At 41.9% G+C, this 15,696-nt stretch overlaps 2 protein-coding genes across 4 annotated transcripts in view; both read right to left on the bottom strand.

The window, feature by feature from the left end:
* Positions 1–8,152, bottom strand: part of sos2 (son of sevenless homolog 2 (Drosophila)) — a 34,722-nt gene extending 26,570 nt beyond the window's left edge. Inside the window, exon 1 of one of the 2 annotated variants that reach the window (XM_070842093.1) lies at positions 7,889–8,152. In XM_070842093.1, the coding sequence (XP_070698194.1) occupies positions 7,889–7,972 (84 nt within the window). In that variant the 5' untranslated portion in view covers positions 7,973–8,152. Of the gene's footprint in view, positions 1–3,287; positions 3,345–7,888 lie in introns of those variants that run through there. The other variant, XM_070842094.1, reaches the window with a different exon arrangement.
* Positions 8,153–9,058: 906 nt separating this feature from the next.
* l2hgdh (L-2-hydroxyglutarate dehydrogenase) lies at positions 9,059–15,675 on the bottom strand. Of its 2 annotated transcripts, XR_011585294.1 has the most exons (11): positions 15,467–15,664; positions 14,298–14,413; positions 13,201–13,352; positions 12,918–13,049; positions 12,675–12,837; positions 12,531–12,565; positions 12,291–12,458; positions 10,890–11,047; positions 10,599–10,730; positions 9,631–10,451; positions 9,059–9,599 (listed from the first exon to the last, which is right to left on the bottom strand). XR_011585294.1 is itself a non-coding variant. In XM_070842265.1 (10 exons), the coding sequence occupies exons 1-10, from the start codon at positions 15,556–15,558 to the stop codon at positions 10,256–10,258; spliced, it is 1,344 nt and encodes a 447-aa protein (XP_070698366.1). In that variant the 5' UTR covers positions 15,559–15,675; the 3' UTR covers positions 9,059–10,255. The 2 variants fall into 2 exon arrangements, 1 of the variants encoding a protein (XP_070698366.1); XM_070842265.1 differs by having other exon boundaries at positions 9,059–10,451; positions 15,467–15,675.
* Positions 15,676–15,696: the final 21 nt, after the last annotated feature.

Genomic DNA, 15,696 nt, shown 5'->3' with positions numbered 1-15,696 from the left:
CCTTTATGACAATAATCTGAATATCTTTGGGTTTTTGGACAAAACTCACTTTTGAGGACGTCATCTTTGGCTTCAGGGAGCAGTTTCACCATTTTGTGGTATTTCATAGACCAAACAACTAATTGGTTAATTGGGAAAATAATCTACAGACGAATTGATAATGAAAATCAGCATTAGTTGTAGCCCTATTATGCATTCAAAAATGATTAAACAATCAGTTACTCAATCACTAAATCAACAAATTTAAGCATCTTTGATAATCCATTAATTATTTAAGTCATTTATCAAGCAGAATCACCAATTCGGATCAATATAATGTAAATATGGTGGGTAATATCGATAAAATCCTCTATGCCAACTAACAATTATTTTCATTATCAATTCATCTGTTATTTTCTCCATTCTTTGTTTGGTTTGTTTCACACTTTTCTGACAGTTTACAGAAAAAAAACAACCTGGAAAATAAAGAGCAGATTAGCTCTCATAGTAGACAAATATAAGTATATTATTTCATGGTATATATTATCACTGGCCCCTAATCGTGAATGACTTGTCAAGACGTCACCTCGGGCTGTGGGAAGTTGTGTGTATATATATATATATATATATATATATATATACACACACACACTAAGTTGCAGGCTTACTAATTTCCCACTCCCACACGCAAAGACGTTAAAATGAACCCATCATACGTAAGCTTTCATGCACATCGTCCTGTGCCGTGTTAAGGTGTTCAGTTTCATGGGTCAGCTCCATTAAGAGGGGAAAGGCTAGCATACAGGAAGTCCCAGCGCTCGCTCACTCTCCCCCCGCCTTGTTCTCTACCCACACAGAGCGAAGCCCCCGGGGAGAGCAGATCATAGCGGCAGACCGAGAGGTATTGATGTGCGTGTACGAGGAGGCAGCAGGCTCATACTACACACAGACTGGAGCAGAGCCAACGCCAGCAGAGGGAAAACCAGGATTCACAGACAGACCGAAACTACCAGGAAAAAATATAGCTGGTCCATGTTTTATCCACAGCGCCCTGCAGCAACATAAGTGCATCCATTTCTGGATAAAGTGCAAATAGTGGACCACACACACCGAGCAGACGTGCTTTGACGCAATTTCTAAAAACTGTACAAAGTGCAGTTGTCAGCATAATTACCCAGAAGGCTCTCCTTAAGAAAAAAAATCACTAAAGCTGGACCACCGTTAAACTAGTGCTGAAACAATTAACGAATCAATCTGCTGATTGAGGAATTGTTTAATACAATTTTGATCTTGTTTAATCATGAATATCTTTCTTCCTTATGGCGTCTTCAATGAGAGATTTAAATGATGGGCTGCAGTTTATGATTATTTCCATCAGCGATTAATCTGCAGGTTATTTCCTCATTTAGTCATTTAAACTTTAGAGAATAGTAAAAGATGTCCATAACAGGTCTTCAGATGTCTTGTTTTATCCAACTAACTGTCAAAACTCCAAAAAGATATTTAGTTTACAATACAAAACAAAACAAACAAACTGATAATGAATTATCAGAATAGTTTGAGAATAATTGTGTCAATCAACTGATCAAAAATCAAGTGTTGCACCTTTAAGGTTTTTCTTTTAATGTTTGTTTTATATCACTGTAAACTAAATGTATTTGGTTTTTGATAGCTAATCTGAAGACATCTCCATGAGGTCTGTCAGACTGTGATGGTTATTCCCTGACATTTCACTGTACAGACAAAACAATAAAGTGACTAACAAAAAATTTGCCAGATTAATAGATAAATCAATAAAGCAACTTTGGTTTTCAATGATAATGACAAAATGAAACTGCAGCACCATGCAAGTGTCTCCAACGCACAAAAAGTCTGCACACAGAGCAGAAGTGGTCCAATATAGTGGCCATGTTTTCAAACCAGGAACTGACTGAACTGTCAGGAAGACAACACACAGGACTTGCTGCTAAAAGAACACAACACTGACAATCGATCCACCTACAAAATAAGGTGTTAAAAGTATATTATCTTGCAATTCTACCATGTTTATAAAACCATGGTGACACTGGTGGCATCATCACATGAAGCAGAGACCCTGGTCCTGAAATAACAAATATTACCTGAATACAAGTGAGTTAGTTAAATGCTGCTCACACAGTATCTTAAACACATAACTGTAACACGCTCTGGCACACAACACCCTTAAATAATGAGATCTGACAGAACACAACAGAGCAGACTGTGCGACTTAAAAGTGAAAGTGAAGGGAAAAAAATCTGATCATTGGAGTGGAAAAGTACACACAGCATTTCTCCAAATCTCCAAACCACAGTCATTTTACCCCAAAGGAAGATTTTATTACCCCAAAAGTGCGACATCATCAAAAGCAATAGTCGTGGAAACTGACACAAGTTTGTTGGTGCAGTGTAGCAAAGGAGCTGACACATGCAGACGAAATGTGAAAAAGTAGTTTGGATTCTAGGTAGCAACTCTGAGGAGCTTCTCCGAGGAGATGCAGGTCACCTTTTGACAGCACGCCTCAACTGTAACACGCAGATGGATCAGGTGTTGTTGTGTGTGCTGGTGGTAAGAGGACAGAAAAGTTGGAGGTAATAATAGAGGCTGGACGGACAGCGTTAATACAGGGTTAACATTTCTAATTCAATTGATTATTCTCCTGGCTGTGTACATGGGGGCTGCATCAGGCTCAGGTTGCAGGTAATGTGGCTTGAGTGTGTATGTGTGTGTGTATGTGCGTGTGCATGCATGTGTGTGTGTGTTTGTGTGTGGTGTGGTGTGGTGGTGGGGGGGGGGTCGAGGTGGGGGTGGGGCTTGTTATTATATCCGAGCATGTGTCACTGTTTGTGATTCATGCCATGACATCATCTGCCATTACAACCAGACTGTCTGGGGAAACATAGGGCAGAGATCAACTCGAAGACAACACACACACACACACACACACACACACACACACACACACACACACACACACACACACACACACACACACACACACACACACACACACACACACACACACACACACACACACACACACACACACACACACACACACACACACACACACACACACACACACACACACACACACACACACAGCTATAGCCATACATACACTCCTCTGCTGACATTTAGCTAGCCCTCCTCACATTAGCATCATCAAGACGATGGCTGGTGCTCGTGCCGTCGACAGCGTGTGGCCTCACTGTGACCCCAGTCTGACCTGACCCAGTGACCCCTGTGGGCCTGCATCCACCCATCCTCCGTCTGAACCCCGAGCGGACCTGATTCAATACTCTGAGAAGGTGGTGAAGGTGCATATTTATCAGCCCGATTCCTCTACTTGGGCTCCTCTGTGCGGACGGCCCCCAGCTGGTGTGCAGGAAGTGCAACCTGCTACCAGGAACATCCTTTCCAATCAACAGCGCTCATCTTGGAGACGGGACAACGTGCTGCAATGCGAAGCTTTTTATGTCACTTGCTAGTCACATGCTTTACTTTTTTATTTATTTGTCTTTGCTTTGACTTGTCTACAGCAAAGCCAGAGACACGTATCCACATGTTCAGAGTTCATAAGGGCAGAAATTAACATTCGCCGAGTGACAAATAGTAAAACGTGACTCTCATTTATTCTCAACCTTTGTCCCTGCAGATCACCTCTCTGACCACTATGAAATAAAAAACAAAAAACAAATGAATAAACAAACATGAAAATAGGTGTTCCCTGGTTCCGTTAAGGTTAAAACATCAACCATAAACTGCTTCGAGTCCAGCCTGAGACCTTCGTAGCATTACATCACTCCTGATCTCTTTATCCCCTCATTTCCTGTCACCTCTCTACTGTCAACTTGGTAAGAAACAAATACAAAATGTAAAGTAAATAAATAAACAGTTAATTACAACTCCATAGATACATTCACAAAACACCCAAATCAGCTCTAAAAGCCTGTAGATAAGACTGGATGCAGGCTGCACATAGTTAGTACAACTATGTATTTTACTTGTTGTCTGAAGACCTTGAGAGCTGTAGTGAAGCTGAAAACCTCGTTTATGTTAAACTGACGTGATTTAATGAACATATGGAGCTGCAGTGAGAATACTGGTATTTGACTATGGCAGCAGTCTGGGAACGCGCCAAATATAATTTCAGAATATTACTGTGCCAGGTTGGCCCAGAGCGGAGTCCCTTCGAGCCGCCAGCTCAGTCACCTTTATCTAGATTGACGACAGATCAAAGATGAGATAAATATGAGGTAATAAAAGTAAACTGACACAGAAATAACATGACATGGCAAGACCTGTTTCTGGCACTAGGCACTTTATAAATGTAGTAGTTTTTGGTCGCATTTAGAAATAATTTGAGAACTCTTGTACAGTATCTGTTATAATATTTGAATTGGACCTTATACGGTAGATCGTCCGAGTAGAAGCTTGTAATAAGTGATTCTGATTCAGCCCCGTGAACTCAGCGGCATCGTGCAGCGCTAACTCAACATGGCGATGGAATGAAAGTGTACCCAGCAATGCTCTGGCCTTCCTCCCGACGTCAGTGAAACAGCAGACCCGGGGAATGCACAGTTATTATCAACACCAGCGTGTCAGAGGCTAAATGACGCTCTTGCATAGCACCAGGCACGAGCCACAGTGATCAAGAATAGCCGGGACGCGCAGACGCAGCTGGGAGACAAACAGTGGACTCCTTCGTGGGGGAAATGTCACAGTGAGCACACATGTGACTGGAAAGTGTCTGCTTTTACCTTTTACATGAAAGTTGCCCTTTTCACTGATGATATTATAACAAACAAGGTTACTTTTGCATGTGGACAACACTTTTAATCATCATTTTGTGTGTATTTTCTGTTTTAATTACACAGCAATACAAGAGAGATGACAGGACACATGGGAGAGAAAGTTTCACGGCCGGATTCAAACTGGAGACGTTGGGGTTCATGGTCGGTGTCTTAACCCAAGAACAGCATAAACTTAAAGCTGCAACTTCAAATCTCAGGTTTTTCGCACCTTTATCAGGCCCCTCGTCATTCCAGATGTGTAGTTAAGCTTGCATTTCTTACATGTAAAGAGATCACACTGCTCACGGTGCTTAACCACCATCATCCAGGGCTGCAACTAACCATTACTTTCATTACTGATGAATCTGTCTCTTATTTTTTCAATGAATCTTTTAATAGTTTCAACTATAAGCTACCAGAACCCAAGGAGATGTCTTCAAACTTTTTGTTTAACGGTCAAAAGAATATTAACTTATGATAATATGAAATAGAAAAGGCAGCAAATCCTCAGATTTGATGCTGCAACTAACAAATATTTGGCATTTATGTCTGATAAATGCGTTTAATTGGTTGCCAAAATAGTTAATGATTCATTTTCTGTCAATCAACTAATCATTCCCGCCCTAATTTCACAGCAAAAATGTCAGTAAATACAGGCTAAATTTATGACAAAGCACTGCGAGTGATCAACCGTCCGTTGGAAGAAGGTGACACATCTTAAAACACTTCCCTAGTTTATCAGTATGTTACTTCCCTGCTCTGACTCTGAAGAGTGCCTATTCATCAACAGGTTTTTCATTAATCCTGCCTCTACACAACAATCTAATTGCTCTTAGAGGTGGAGCCATCCACCACGGCTCCTTCTAACAAGGAAACCCCTCCTCCGGTGGACAGCTGTGAAAAACAGCGAGTCACAGTCTGTCAAAACCATAACAAACCTCTCTTGCGTCAATCTCTGACAGGCTTTCCCTCCGGCAGTTGTGTAACAAGTTGAGACAATGAAACCACGGCACCACGGCCCACCACCTGCTCTCTCAGTTTCACCTGATTCCTCACACCATCTCAGAAAAAGGATTGTGTTATTTATAAACATGACATTTGTGATGTGTACATGGCTAATTCAACGGCTGCTTACCTGTCAGTGAATCTAAAATGAATGCATTAAAAGTCTATGTGGTGACAATATTCCTGCTTTACCAGGTTTAGGGCCTTGTGCAAATGAAGGTTTTATTAGGTTTAAGCCTAATAAAACGTTTAATACCTTTTTGGAGTGATTTTGATGTTTTAATGTTACTTTGAATTAAAAAAAACGAAAAACCACAACAAAAGGGAAGGAAGTGCAGATTGCGTGTGTCAATAACTGATCTGACAGCTTAAGTTTAAAGTACTCTCACTATGAGCTGCACTTTAAACGAGGGTAGTTCACCAACTTCATTAAAAAAAGCACAGTACAAAACGTTTTACAGACAAATCTTTAAAGCTTTAAAAATAAACTTGGTCTGCATTACTACATCGAATATTTGAGTATTTTAGACAGTATCCATTTTCAAAAAACTGAATTTTCTACAGTAGGAACTAGGTGTCAAACTGTGTAACATTAACGTATATCACATGTGCTCTTAGTTCAACAACTGACAGATAAGTCCCTCTTAAGTGAGTATTAGTTAACAGTCATAAATGGATATTTTTCAGGGTTGTTTCTTTGTCAGTGGGTGAGTTTTAAGGTCACCTTGGTGAGCGGCACATTTCACTGTGCCATCCTCATGTACTCTTGCATCATGAGCTTGTATCACTGCCGCTCAAAGCACAACACAGGTGCCCCAACAGTATGGAAACTTAGCAAAAGGTGCCCTGTCTCTACTATAAACAACAGCACAGCTTTTCCACAACAGAGCAGGTCCCTGTCTTAACCCATTCGTGACTCTTTCGAGCAACAACCGCATGCGGACACAAATGCATGACAAGATTGTCACAGGACCTTGTAGGTTTGCACACAGACACAATGCAGAGGGAAAGCAGCATGCAAAGCTTCGTGCATCTTCCAGTATTGAAACAATGAGGTTTTGCACGTAACCTAACGGAGCAGCAAGGCAAAAAAGCTGACAGAAAAACAGAGCAGTGATAACTTTGTGCTGCTAGTTAGCATGAGTTTGCAGGTCTGAGAACAAAGATTGAAGAAAGTGGGAGTGCGGGGGGCTCAGAAAACAGAAAATAAACCTGGTGATGACAGGGAGAAGCCAAGATGATGCAAGAAAACGGACAGTCAAAAAGGAAGTGATACGGGTTAATCCTGCTGACCAAGGACATTAAAATTAAAATGTTTCCTGCCCTAAAAGTTTCAACGAGGTTCAAGAGAATTATGTCAAATTTCTTTGGAAAAGGGTGGGACGTTTTACACGTTAGCATCATAAATCAGCTGCAGAAGGTCTCTGGAAGGATGTGACATCTTTACTATTTAATCAAATGAAGAAATGAAGGTTGGCAGCAACACACACATATATAATGATGTGTGAAAAAGCCTCCAAGCTACATGGCAGCACTCCCAGATCTGCTTCACCTGTATTAAACATGGAGGCAACATCAGCACCATGCAACTTATTAGTAGAACCCGTCTTACGCGCAACACTGTGAAATACTACCAACAGAGGAGACTGTACAAACTTGTCAAAACTGCACAACTTCTTCTAAAATGTTGTGGGGGGGAGGGGGGGGGGGGGGGGGGGGGGTCATTAAGGGGAACTTGGGTGAGAGACTTAAAGAATAAAGACGTCAAAAGCCACAGAAGACGAGGACAGCAGATTTAACACTGACAAATGTGTGCTGTGATGATTAGTGATCAACAACACTGAATACTTTGCATTAAAACAATTTAAAATCAGTAGTTACTGCTGCTTACATGCAAAGACTTGCTTATGTTGCACATACTAATAATGTGAATGTGATACTACTTGTGACAGGAGTTTGTGGACATGCAGATGAGAGCAGTGCCTCCATATTCCTCACCAATGAATCTCCAGTATGCTCACTACTGTTTGAAAAAAGGCAGTTTACAGGGACTTTGGGAGGATTTGTGAGTGTGGCAATCACAGCGTTACCTTTCGTAAAGCTTGCACGAAGAGGCCTCTCCATTTGTGACTGTTCTCGTCACTTGAAAAGTCGTATATCTGCTGTGGCTGCATTGCTGTAGCGGCTCCTGGCGTTGCCGTGATCCGGGCTGAACTGTCAGCATCGGCCCCGGATAGAGAGTCCTTGTGGGTGGGTCAGTCCGGGGCAGGCACGGTGCGAAAAAAAAATCAAACTTGCAAATATGAAGATTATGACTAAACTACACTGCAAGTCCGCGGCTGAGTTGGGTTACACAGCGAAAAATTAGCTATGAAAGATAATAAGCACATGTAGCTGTAAAGTTGACTCGTTAGCTTGGTGGCTAATGAGGCTGTAGCCTGCTGCTGCTGTAAACACGGGACAGCGGCTAGCTAACAAGCTAATGGCTAACAACAGTGTTGCTAAATGTTATACTTGCTACTTGGCGTTTTCTAAAAAAGCTACCAACAGGCACATTAAGTTCAATATTAAGTCACGACATGTGAGCCCAGCTTGTTAGCTAACTACAGCTACGAGTTGCGTTTGGTTTATTTGCTGCCTAAACACCTGTAACGTTAGCAGGCTAGCGTTAGCCAACTAGCTAACTAATGCTACAGGCTGCTGCTGGCCTTGATGCGCTCCGAGTTTTATGTTGTGGCACACGACCCGTTCAGCTCCAAACAAGGCACACTTTCTCCTGCGCTGTTTACTGCACGTCTGGGCATCTTCTCCGGAGCGATCGGGCGCTGAAATCCAACGTTAATCCCCAAAACAGCGATCGGTCCGAGGCATGACTGCGAGCAGGGCAGCTGGAGAGCAGCCGAGGTGTTTTTGGTTTGGTTTGTGAAGTCGAAGATGTTCGTACCAACTCCGCTGCCTGCCTGCCTGCCTGCCTGCCTGCCTGCCTGCCTGTCCGTCTGCTGCTGCTGCTGCTGCTGCTGCTGCTCTCTGCGCCGCGCGTCCGCTGTCAGGCACGCACGCTGCGTAAATTCACATTTTATTGGACAGGGAAAAAAACAAGGCTGGATTTTTTGTCTCATTACATATTGAAGACTTTTGATTTATAGACAGACCCCCCCAAAAAAATCAATCTTGACTTGCTGGCTTATGTGTTTACAAAAAAAAAAAAAAAAAACATTAGTGACAGATTACCAAATACATGATGCAAATAAATACTCTTTATTTCCATGTTATTATATAAACATCTCCTGTAAAAAATATATTTAGAGCTGATTTTGGCAATAGCATCACATTTACGCATATTTTGTTCTTACACTGGGGCTTTTACAGGATGTTTGCTGCTGTGATCCTGCCTCCTTGTGGACAAACTGAATGAATGCTTGATTCAGGAACTTGCAGACAGCAACACTTGAGCAGTAAACATGCCATTTTTCCATGTGTCTCAGAAGAAGGGGAAGTTTTGCCAAAAATCCATATTTTGCTCCTCATTTTTAGTATGTAGTCGATATATGGCACAAACCATAACCATTGATACATGCACGTATTTATGGTGGAAAATACAACATTAATTTGCTGTTAATAAATTGAATAACAATAACAGCAAGGGCAGCCAATTTTATAGTAACATTGTCTGGACAGTTTTAGTCATATGTAAAGCTTTTACTTTGCAATAACCAAGAATAAATTCTAGCAGAATTATATAAAATCACCACCTGTACACACACACACATATACAAACAGCATATAAAAGATCCAAGTGTCCTCATTTGGCAATGTAAATATGACACAAGACAAGAATCTTTAGTAGTGATGTGGTTTAAACCGTTTTTTAAATTGTTTTAAAAAATCTGTTGTCCTTTGTAAACTGTGCGTTCTGCAGCTACAACTGTAGACAAATTAATCTCATATAGTCAACAGCTCAAGAAAAAAACACATCCATGCATACAAAAGATCCATACAAGAATTATACTCTCAAAAATCTCTAATTTAAAATAAAAGTTCTTTTTCAAAACAGTGTGTTTGTGTGTTTCAACATTTGTATTTCAATGCTTCAATCTGATAATATTATTGAACCTGTTTTTCTATTAATATTTTCACTGCCAGTAACTCATGAGTTTCTTTTTGGACAGAGGCGTAGTGCAAAAACATTAATTTTTACTTCAAATATGGTTGAGCAGATGTATTAAGCGACAGGAAAAAGCACCAGTTAAGTAAAAAATGTGATTAAGTGAAATATATGTTTCTTTCTCCCCCTAAATTAAGGCTTGACCCGTTGTAAAAATGTCCATCTGATGACAGGGATGCTGCTGTAGGGACAGCTTTACATAACATTCATAATCACTGTAGTTTCACTTGGTGACCTCAAGCTTTACTTTGATTTTCCCTTTTTTTCCTCCTTCTGCGAGTGCCATGTTTCTCTACAGTGAGAAGCGACTCTCCACCTCATCTGCGATCATTTCTGCGATGGCGAGGGAGGAAGTGGCCGCCGGCGAGGGAGCGTTCCGCACGTGAAGCACCCGGCTGCCCACGTCCCCGACCCCGCCGTCGAACACAAAATCGTCCACGAGGTTTCCGTCTCGGTCGAGAGCCTGAGCTCGAACTCCTGCAGGACCCCTGAGGAGAAAACAACCCAGGTTACAGAAAGCAGTGCCGAATTTTATCCTTATTTGTTCTACAGACTCATTAAGTCCACCTAGTAACAAACACCTGATACGTTTAATGTGTAGTGTGGGTGCATTTATAGGTTGTGTATTATTCTACCTGAGCACGTCATTCAGCGAAAGTTCAGGGATGTACTTCTGCAGGATTTTAACCTGTGCACCAATGAAAATCCCTCTATACATTTCTCCAATCCCATACGTCATGTTCCTCAGTACCAGCCTCTGAAGGCCCCTGCAGAACAAAAAGAAAGATTGCATATTCAGTATTAACTACCATCCAGGAAATTACACTACCATTTTATGGTGATTTCAAAATCTGTCTTTTCAAAATACAGTTCTAGGACACTACACGAAGAAGAAGATAAAACCAGATTAAGACCGACTGCTGTACCTGAACGAGAGGGCATCTGCAAAGTCTCGGGCATTGAAGTCGTACACTTTGTAACCCTCCCTTTTGAAGGCGAGGACTGCGTTGGGGCCGAGCCAAACGCTTCCATCCATCCGTGGGGTGAAGTGAACTCCGAGGAAAGGGAAACGAGGGTCAGGGACCTACACATGTAGTTTTTGCACACAAAATGAAGCACAGCGTATAATTAAGAGAAGAATTTCTCAAAGACATTTTTGCATTTTCAAACTTGGAAATACACCAGTAACTATTTTTTATAAAGTGTTGATGTTCATGCTGGTGTTCGGAGGTCCTACTAGAACAGGTTTACGTGATTTAATGATCAAAAAACACCTTATTTTCTCCTACAGATGTGGCTGCTGCAGCTGTTTTCAGCCTCTGTCTGCACGCTTCAGAGAAACAGAACAATTTGCTGCTTTGCTCTCGCCTTAAACATCTCTGTGTTACCAGGAGCTGGTGTTAGTGAGGAAAGAACAAAGGTGCACAGCGAGGTTTTCAGTGGGAGGGGACAAGAAAAATTTCTAGTGGCTTTATCTGCAGTTTAAACCCTCAAGTAGAGCTGAAAATATTGTGGATTCAACCCATTTTCCCAAAACTATTTTCAGCTGTCAGGCATCTGCTTGTAAGTCGATATCCTGGGAATGAGGGACTGAAACTTAAGAGGAAATTCAAACTGGAATCAACAGCAGCTGAACCAGTTTTCTCAATGTTTCTCTCAAAGCATCTCTAACGTGACCAGCCAGCAGTAAGAAATCCAGAGGCTGCAGCTTACTGATCTCACATTACACGATTTTTTTAGTCTGAATTCCATCAAACTTTAAATGAGTCGAATGATTGTCTCATCCTGACATTTTGAAGCTGCGGAGCACAGCTTTAAGAGACAAGACTTTGTATGTGATGACAAACATCCAGACAAATCAAATGATTTGTGTCTGGATAAAAAGTGATCTTCACCGCCTCTCTCACTACACTTCACAAAGTGTCCCATCTAAATTTGTTCATTCCTGGTTTTATCACATCCTCTGTTGCTGACATTAAAAATCTTGATGTAACTTCAGCTTTCCAGCGTGACTGGCCCAAACATCTGGGATGCTGTCGTTCAGGGTCAGCGCTTCCTTTAAATTGCAATCTGAAAACTCACCTGTTTAAATTAGCTTTGCCAGGTTCTTCGTAATGTGTATATTACGACTGTATTCTTATCTGTATTTCCAATCTAATTTCTGTTCTGTTCTTTTCTTCCCACTGTTATCTTTTCTTATTTACTAACTGTCTCATCTATTTGTGTAGAGTCTTTGGATGACTTAAATAAATTATCATTATTATCATCATTATTAGTAGCAGTAGTATTACACAACCTAGAGTTGGACATATGGACAGCACACTTACAGGGTAGATATTTCCCTTGACCAGATAGTGCTTCTCCGGCTTCAGGACCAAATAATCTCCTCTGAAGGGAACGATCCGCGGCTCCCGACTGCATCCAGATATCTGTGACAGGCGGTCTGAGTACAGGCCTCCACAGGTCAGGACATAACGGCACCGCACCTCGCTACCCTGTAGAAACAAAACAGTGCAAACAACAGAACATCATCTAAACACTGTGATGCTTTTATTTGCATGGCTTACCTTCTTGTCTCTGATTGCGATTGGATATTTCATTCCTGGAAATAAAAAAATGAGATAAATATTGACGTGGACTTGGAATAACTCTGCAGCTGTTGTTTAATCCTGACTGTGTTGACACACTGATGTGCTGAACCTGTTTCTTACCTTCAGTGCTCCCAGCTGGGTTCTCCTTGACCATGGAAATGTCTATGACCTCGGATTCAGTTACCACCGTGCCGCCAGCCTCCTCAAAGTCTTTGCCGTAGCTGAGAGCCACCATCCTCCAGTCAACAATGCCGGTGTAGGGCGAATCCAAGGCCATTATACCCTGCAAGGGTGACATACTATAGGCCTTCACTGCCATCTTTCCTTCTGTATGAAAACCAACAGCGTCTGTGACGGTCTTACTCTGCAGTACGGCTCTCGCTCTCGGATTCCCTTGGCATCGACAATACTGAGGTCCCGCACATTGTTCTTTATGCCACGCTCGTACAGAGCTTTCAGTCTGGGGATCTCCTCCTGCTCCACAGCCACGATGAGCTGCCAACGCAGGAATACACAGATCAATACACGGCACAATGATCCATACAGCAGCTCTTTGCAGCAGTGCCCTTTTTATGATACCTGAGTCTTCTTGTCTGTGTTACAGGCATATTGTGATGTAAAGTCTGGTTAAAATATAAAGGCAGACCTTTCCACATTTCTTGTAAGGAAGTCCTTTCTTCTCGCAGTACTCGTAGGCTAAAGTGGCTCCTCGCACACACAGTCGGGCCTTCAGCGAACCCGGCGTGTAGTAGATCCCGCTGTGAATGACTCCGCTGTTGTGCCCACTCTGGTGTAAAGCTGGTGAGTGAGACAGAGACAGAGGGATTAAAGAACAAGATGAAAGAAGAACAAAAGCATTCAAACTCTATTGCAGCTACTGTGAGTATAAATATAAAATAATATTGTCTTTGTTTACACGAAATATGTCAAAAAACACACTAAAGGAACAGTTTGACATTTTGGGAAATGCATTTATTTGTTTACTTGCCCATAATGGGATGAGAGGATACCTCTCATGGCTACACAGTAAATCTGAAACCACAGCCAGCGGCTGGTTAGCTTAGCTTAGCATTAAGACTGGAAACAGGCAGCAGCTAGTACGGCTCTGTCCAAAGGTAACACAATCTGCCTACCAGCACCTCAATCACACACTCGCTATTTAGCACATTACCATCTCATTTGTTTAGTCGGTACAAAAACCAGCATGTAAAAACAAGTTGTGGTTTTATGGAGGGTTGTGTCTTGGATTATTTCTTGGCCCGGGATGGTAACTTTACCAAAATGTTCTACTATTGCTCCAAGGCCAACAATGTCAAATACTGTGCATCATTTAAGTTGACTTAAACCTGTTCTTTTCTTTGAAGACTTCTGGCAAATGTCTTTCAGCATTGCCAAGAGATTGTATAATTGACTTTCAGGGTTAAGGGTGTTTGCTGCTGTTCAGTATGTGAACATTGTAGGGCAACACATTTATTAACAGTTCTGCAGCACAATATCGGGGTTACAGTTCCTCAGCAAACACCCTCTAATTAAAGCTAAAACTCGGCACTTGAGCCCCACAGTCACTCCAGCTGTTTCAGATGCATTGTGCTGGAGTGCAGAGCCAACACAACATAAATTGTGTCATACCCACTGACTGCGTTGTGTAACTGGGTTCAGTCACAGTGACATGCAAAGCATTTTGCTCTTTAGTACATGTTGTTTTCTTTCTTCAAGAACAACTAAACTCCAAAATGAACCCACAGAGCTCTTTTTCTTTCTCCAGCAGGATGAAGCTGAGCGACGGGTGTCGCAAAATGAGCTCTCTGACTGTGGCCAGGCCCACGATGCCAGCTCCCACCACGGCTACATCATACGTGCTGAAATACAAAGGACAGGAGAGGTTACAGATGGTTCAAATTTGAGATGGTTACTGATAACCAACCAGCTTTACAGGCCGCAAAAGGCAGAACGCAAAACAGGATATTTCAGTCAGTGGTACAATGTCCAACTGTACATGACTGAACGAGCAGCCAACAGACCTTTGAAACTGATTAATAAGAAAATCCATAGCACAAGTGTTATAGTTAAGAGGCTATTTGTATACACAGAGAATATCGAGCTTTGTTGCAAGTCTACACCAAGTGAATCCACTTAGACACATAATTACAACAGACTGCTATCTAGTGGGTTGGTTCAGCATGTCAGCAGCAGTTTCAGGACATCCACAATCCACCACAGGATTTCATTTAATTAAGAATCTACAAAGAGCCGGAGGAACACAGTGTTCAAGCTAGAGAACAGCATGTCATCAGAAACAGTCAACATCTGTATGTACTTATTTTTGAAAATTAGAGCCAGGCAAACACTAAACAAGTGAGTGGATCTCCATTTAGGAGGAAAAGAAGCATGTACAAGTGCAAGTGAAAATGTTCAGTGGAGTTTTCATTCAGTAGACCAGGGCTGCCTCGACTTGTATGAACCTGTATAGCTGTTTTTGTTAAAACTTTAAGAACATTTAATCTCTTAACTACTCTGAGATGTTTTAGATGTCTTGCTGGTCTCATTTAACCAAGTGGAGAAGACACCCAATAGTTATGAATCAACCACTTTATTAACAATACATGCAATACGTGCAATTTTTGTTTCACAGTTTACTTAAAGCAGACTGGAGACACAATGCATATTGTGAACAATGTGGTCTGGTGTGCAGATCAGGTTATGCACAGAGCAGAAATGTTGTGCAATCTGCTTGTTAGTGCTAAATGTCCTTGGCAATGAGTGGGATCTATTAAAAGTTTGCTTCTCCAGCAAGCACCGCCCATTTTCCTTAACCTACCTGAACCAGAGAAACGAGCATTCATCTAAATCCTCAAGTGAACCTGAGCAGGTCTACAGCACCATACTGCCACTCAGCCTAATGGCACTCTTACCTGTGCAGCTGCCTGATAGTAATGTCCTTCAGCAGCTTAGGCTGCGCTGCTCCAACAGCTTTAAAAGAAGCTCCGCTCAGTGTCCGGATCATTTTCAGAGTTTTAAACACCACCTCACAGACCCTTCTCCATTGTACAACTGTCAGAAAGACTTCTCTGAGTCCCCCCGCTCCGTGTTTCCTCCTCCTGCAGCCGGTGTTAGCTCCCAATCCCGCTGCTCTCCCCTGAAA

The sequence above is a fragment of the Pempheris klunzingeri genome, chromosome 13, assembly GCF_042242105.1.
Source record: "Pempheris klunzingeri isolate RE-2024b chromosome 13, fPemKlu1.hap1, whole genome shotgun sequence".
Taxonomy (NCBI): Eukaryota; Metazoa; Chordata; class Actinopteri; order Acropomatiformes; family Pempheridae; genus Pempheris; species Pempheris klunzingeri.
Note: the sequence above shows the minus strand (reverse complement) of the source record. Positions and strands in the feature narration are given on the sequence as shown.

What these genes read in the sequence shown, in the direction of transcription:
- l2hgdh (XM_070842265.1), bottom strand. Translation starts at nt 15,558, where the DNA reads ATGATCCGGACACTGAGCGGAGCTTCTTTTAAAGCTGTTGGAGCAGCG. An exon ending in GGAGAAAGAAAAAGAGCTCT is followed by an intron (nt 13,353 to 14,297) that starts GTGGGTTCATTT and finishes CTCACTCACCAG; the next exon opens with CTTTACACCAGAGTGGGCAC. An exon ending in CCCAGCTGGGAGCACTGAAG is followed by an intron (nt 12,566 to 12,674) that starts GTAAGAAACAGG and finishes TTTTATTTCCAG; the next exon opens with GAATGAAATATCCAATCGCA.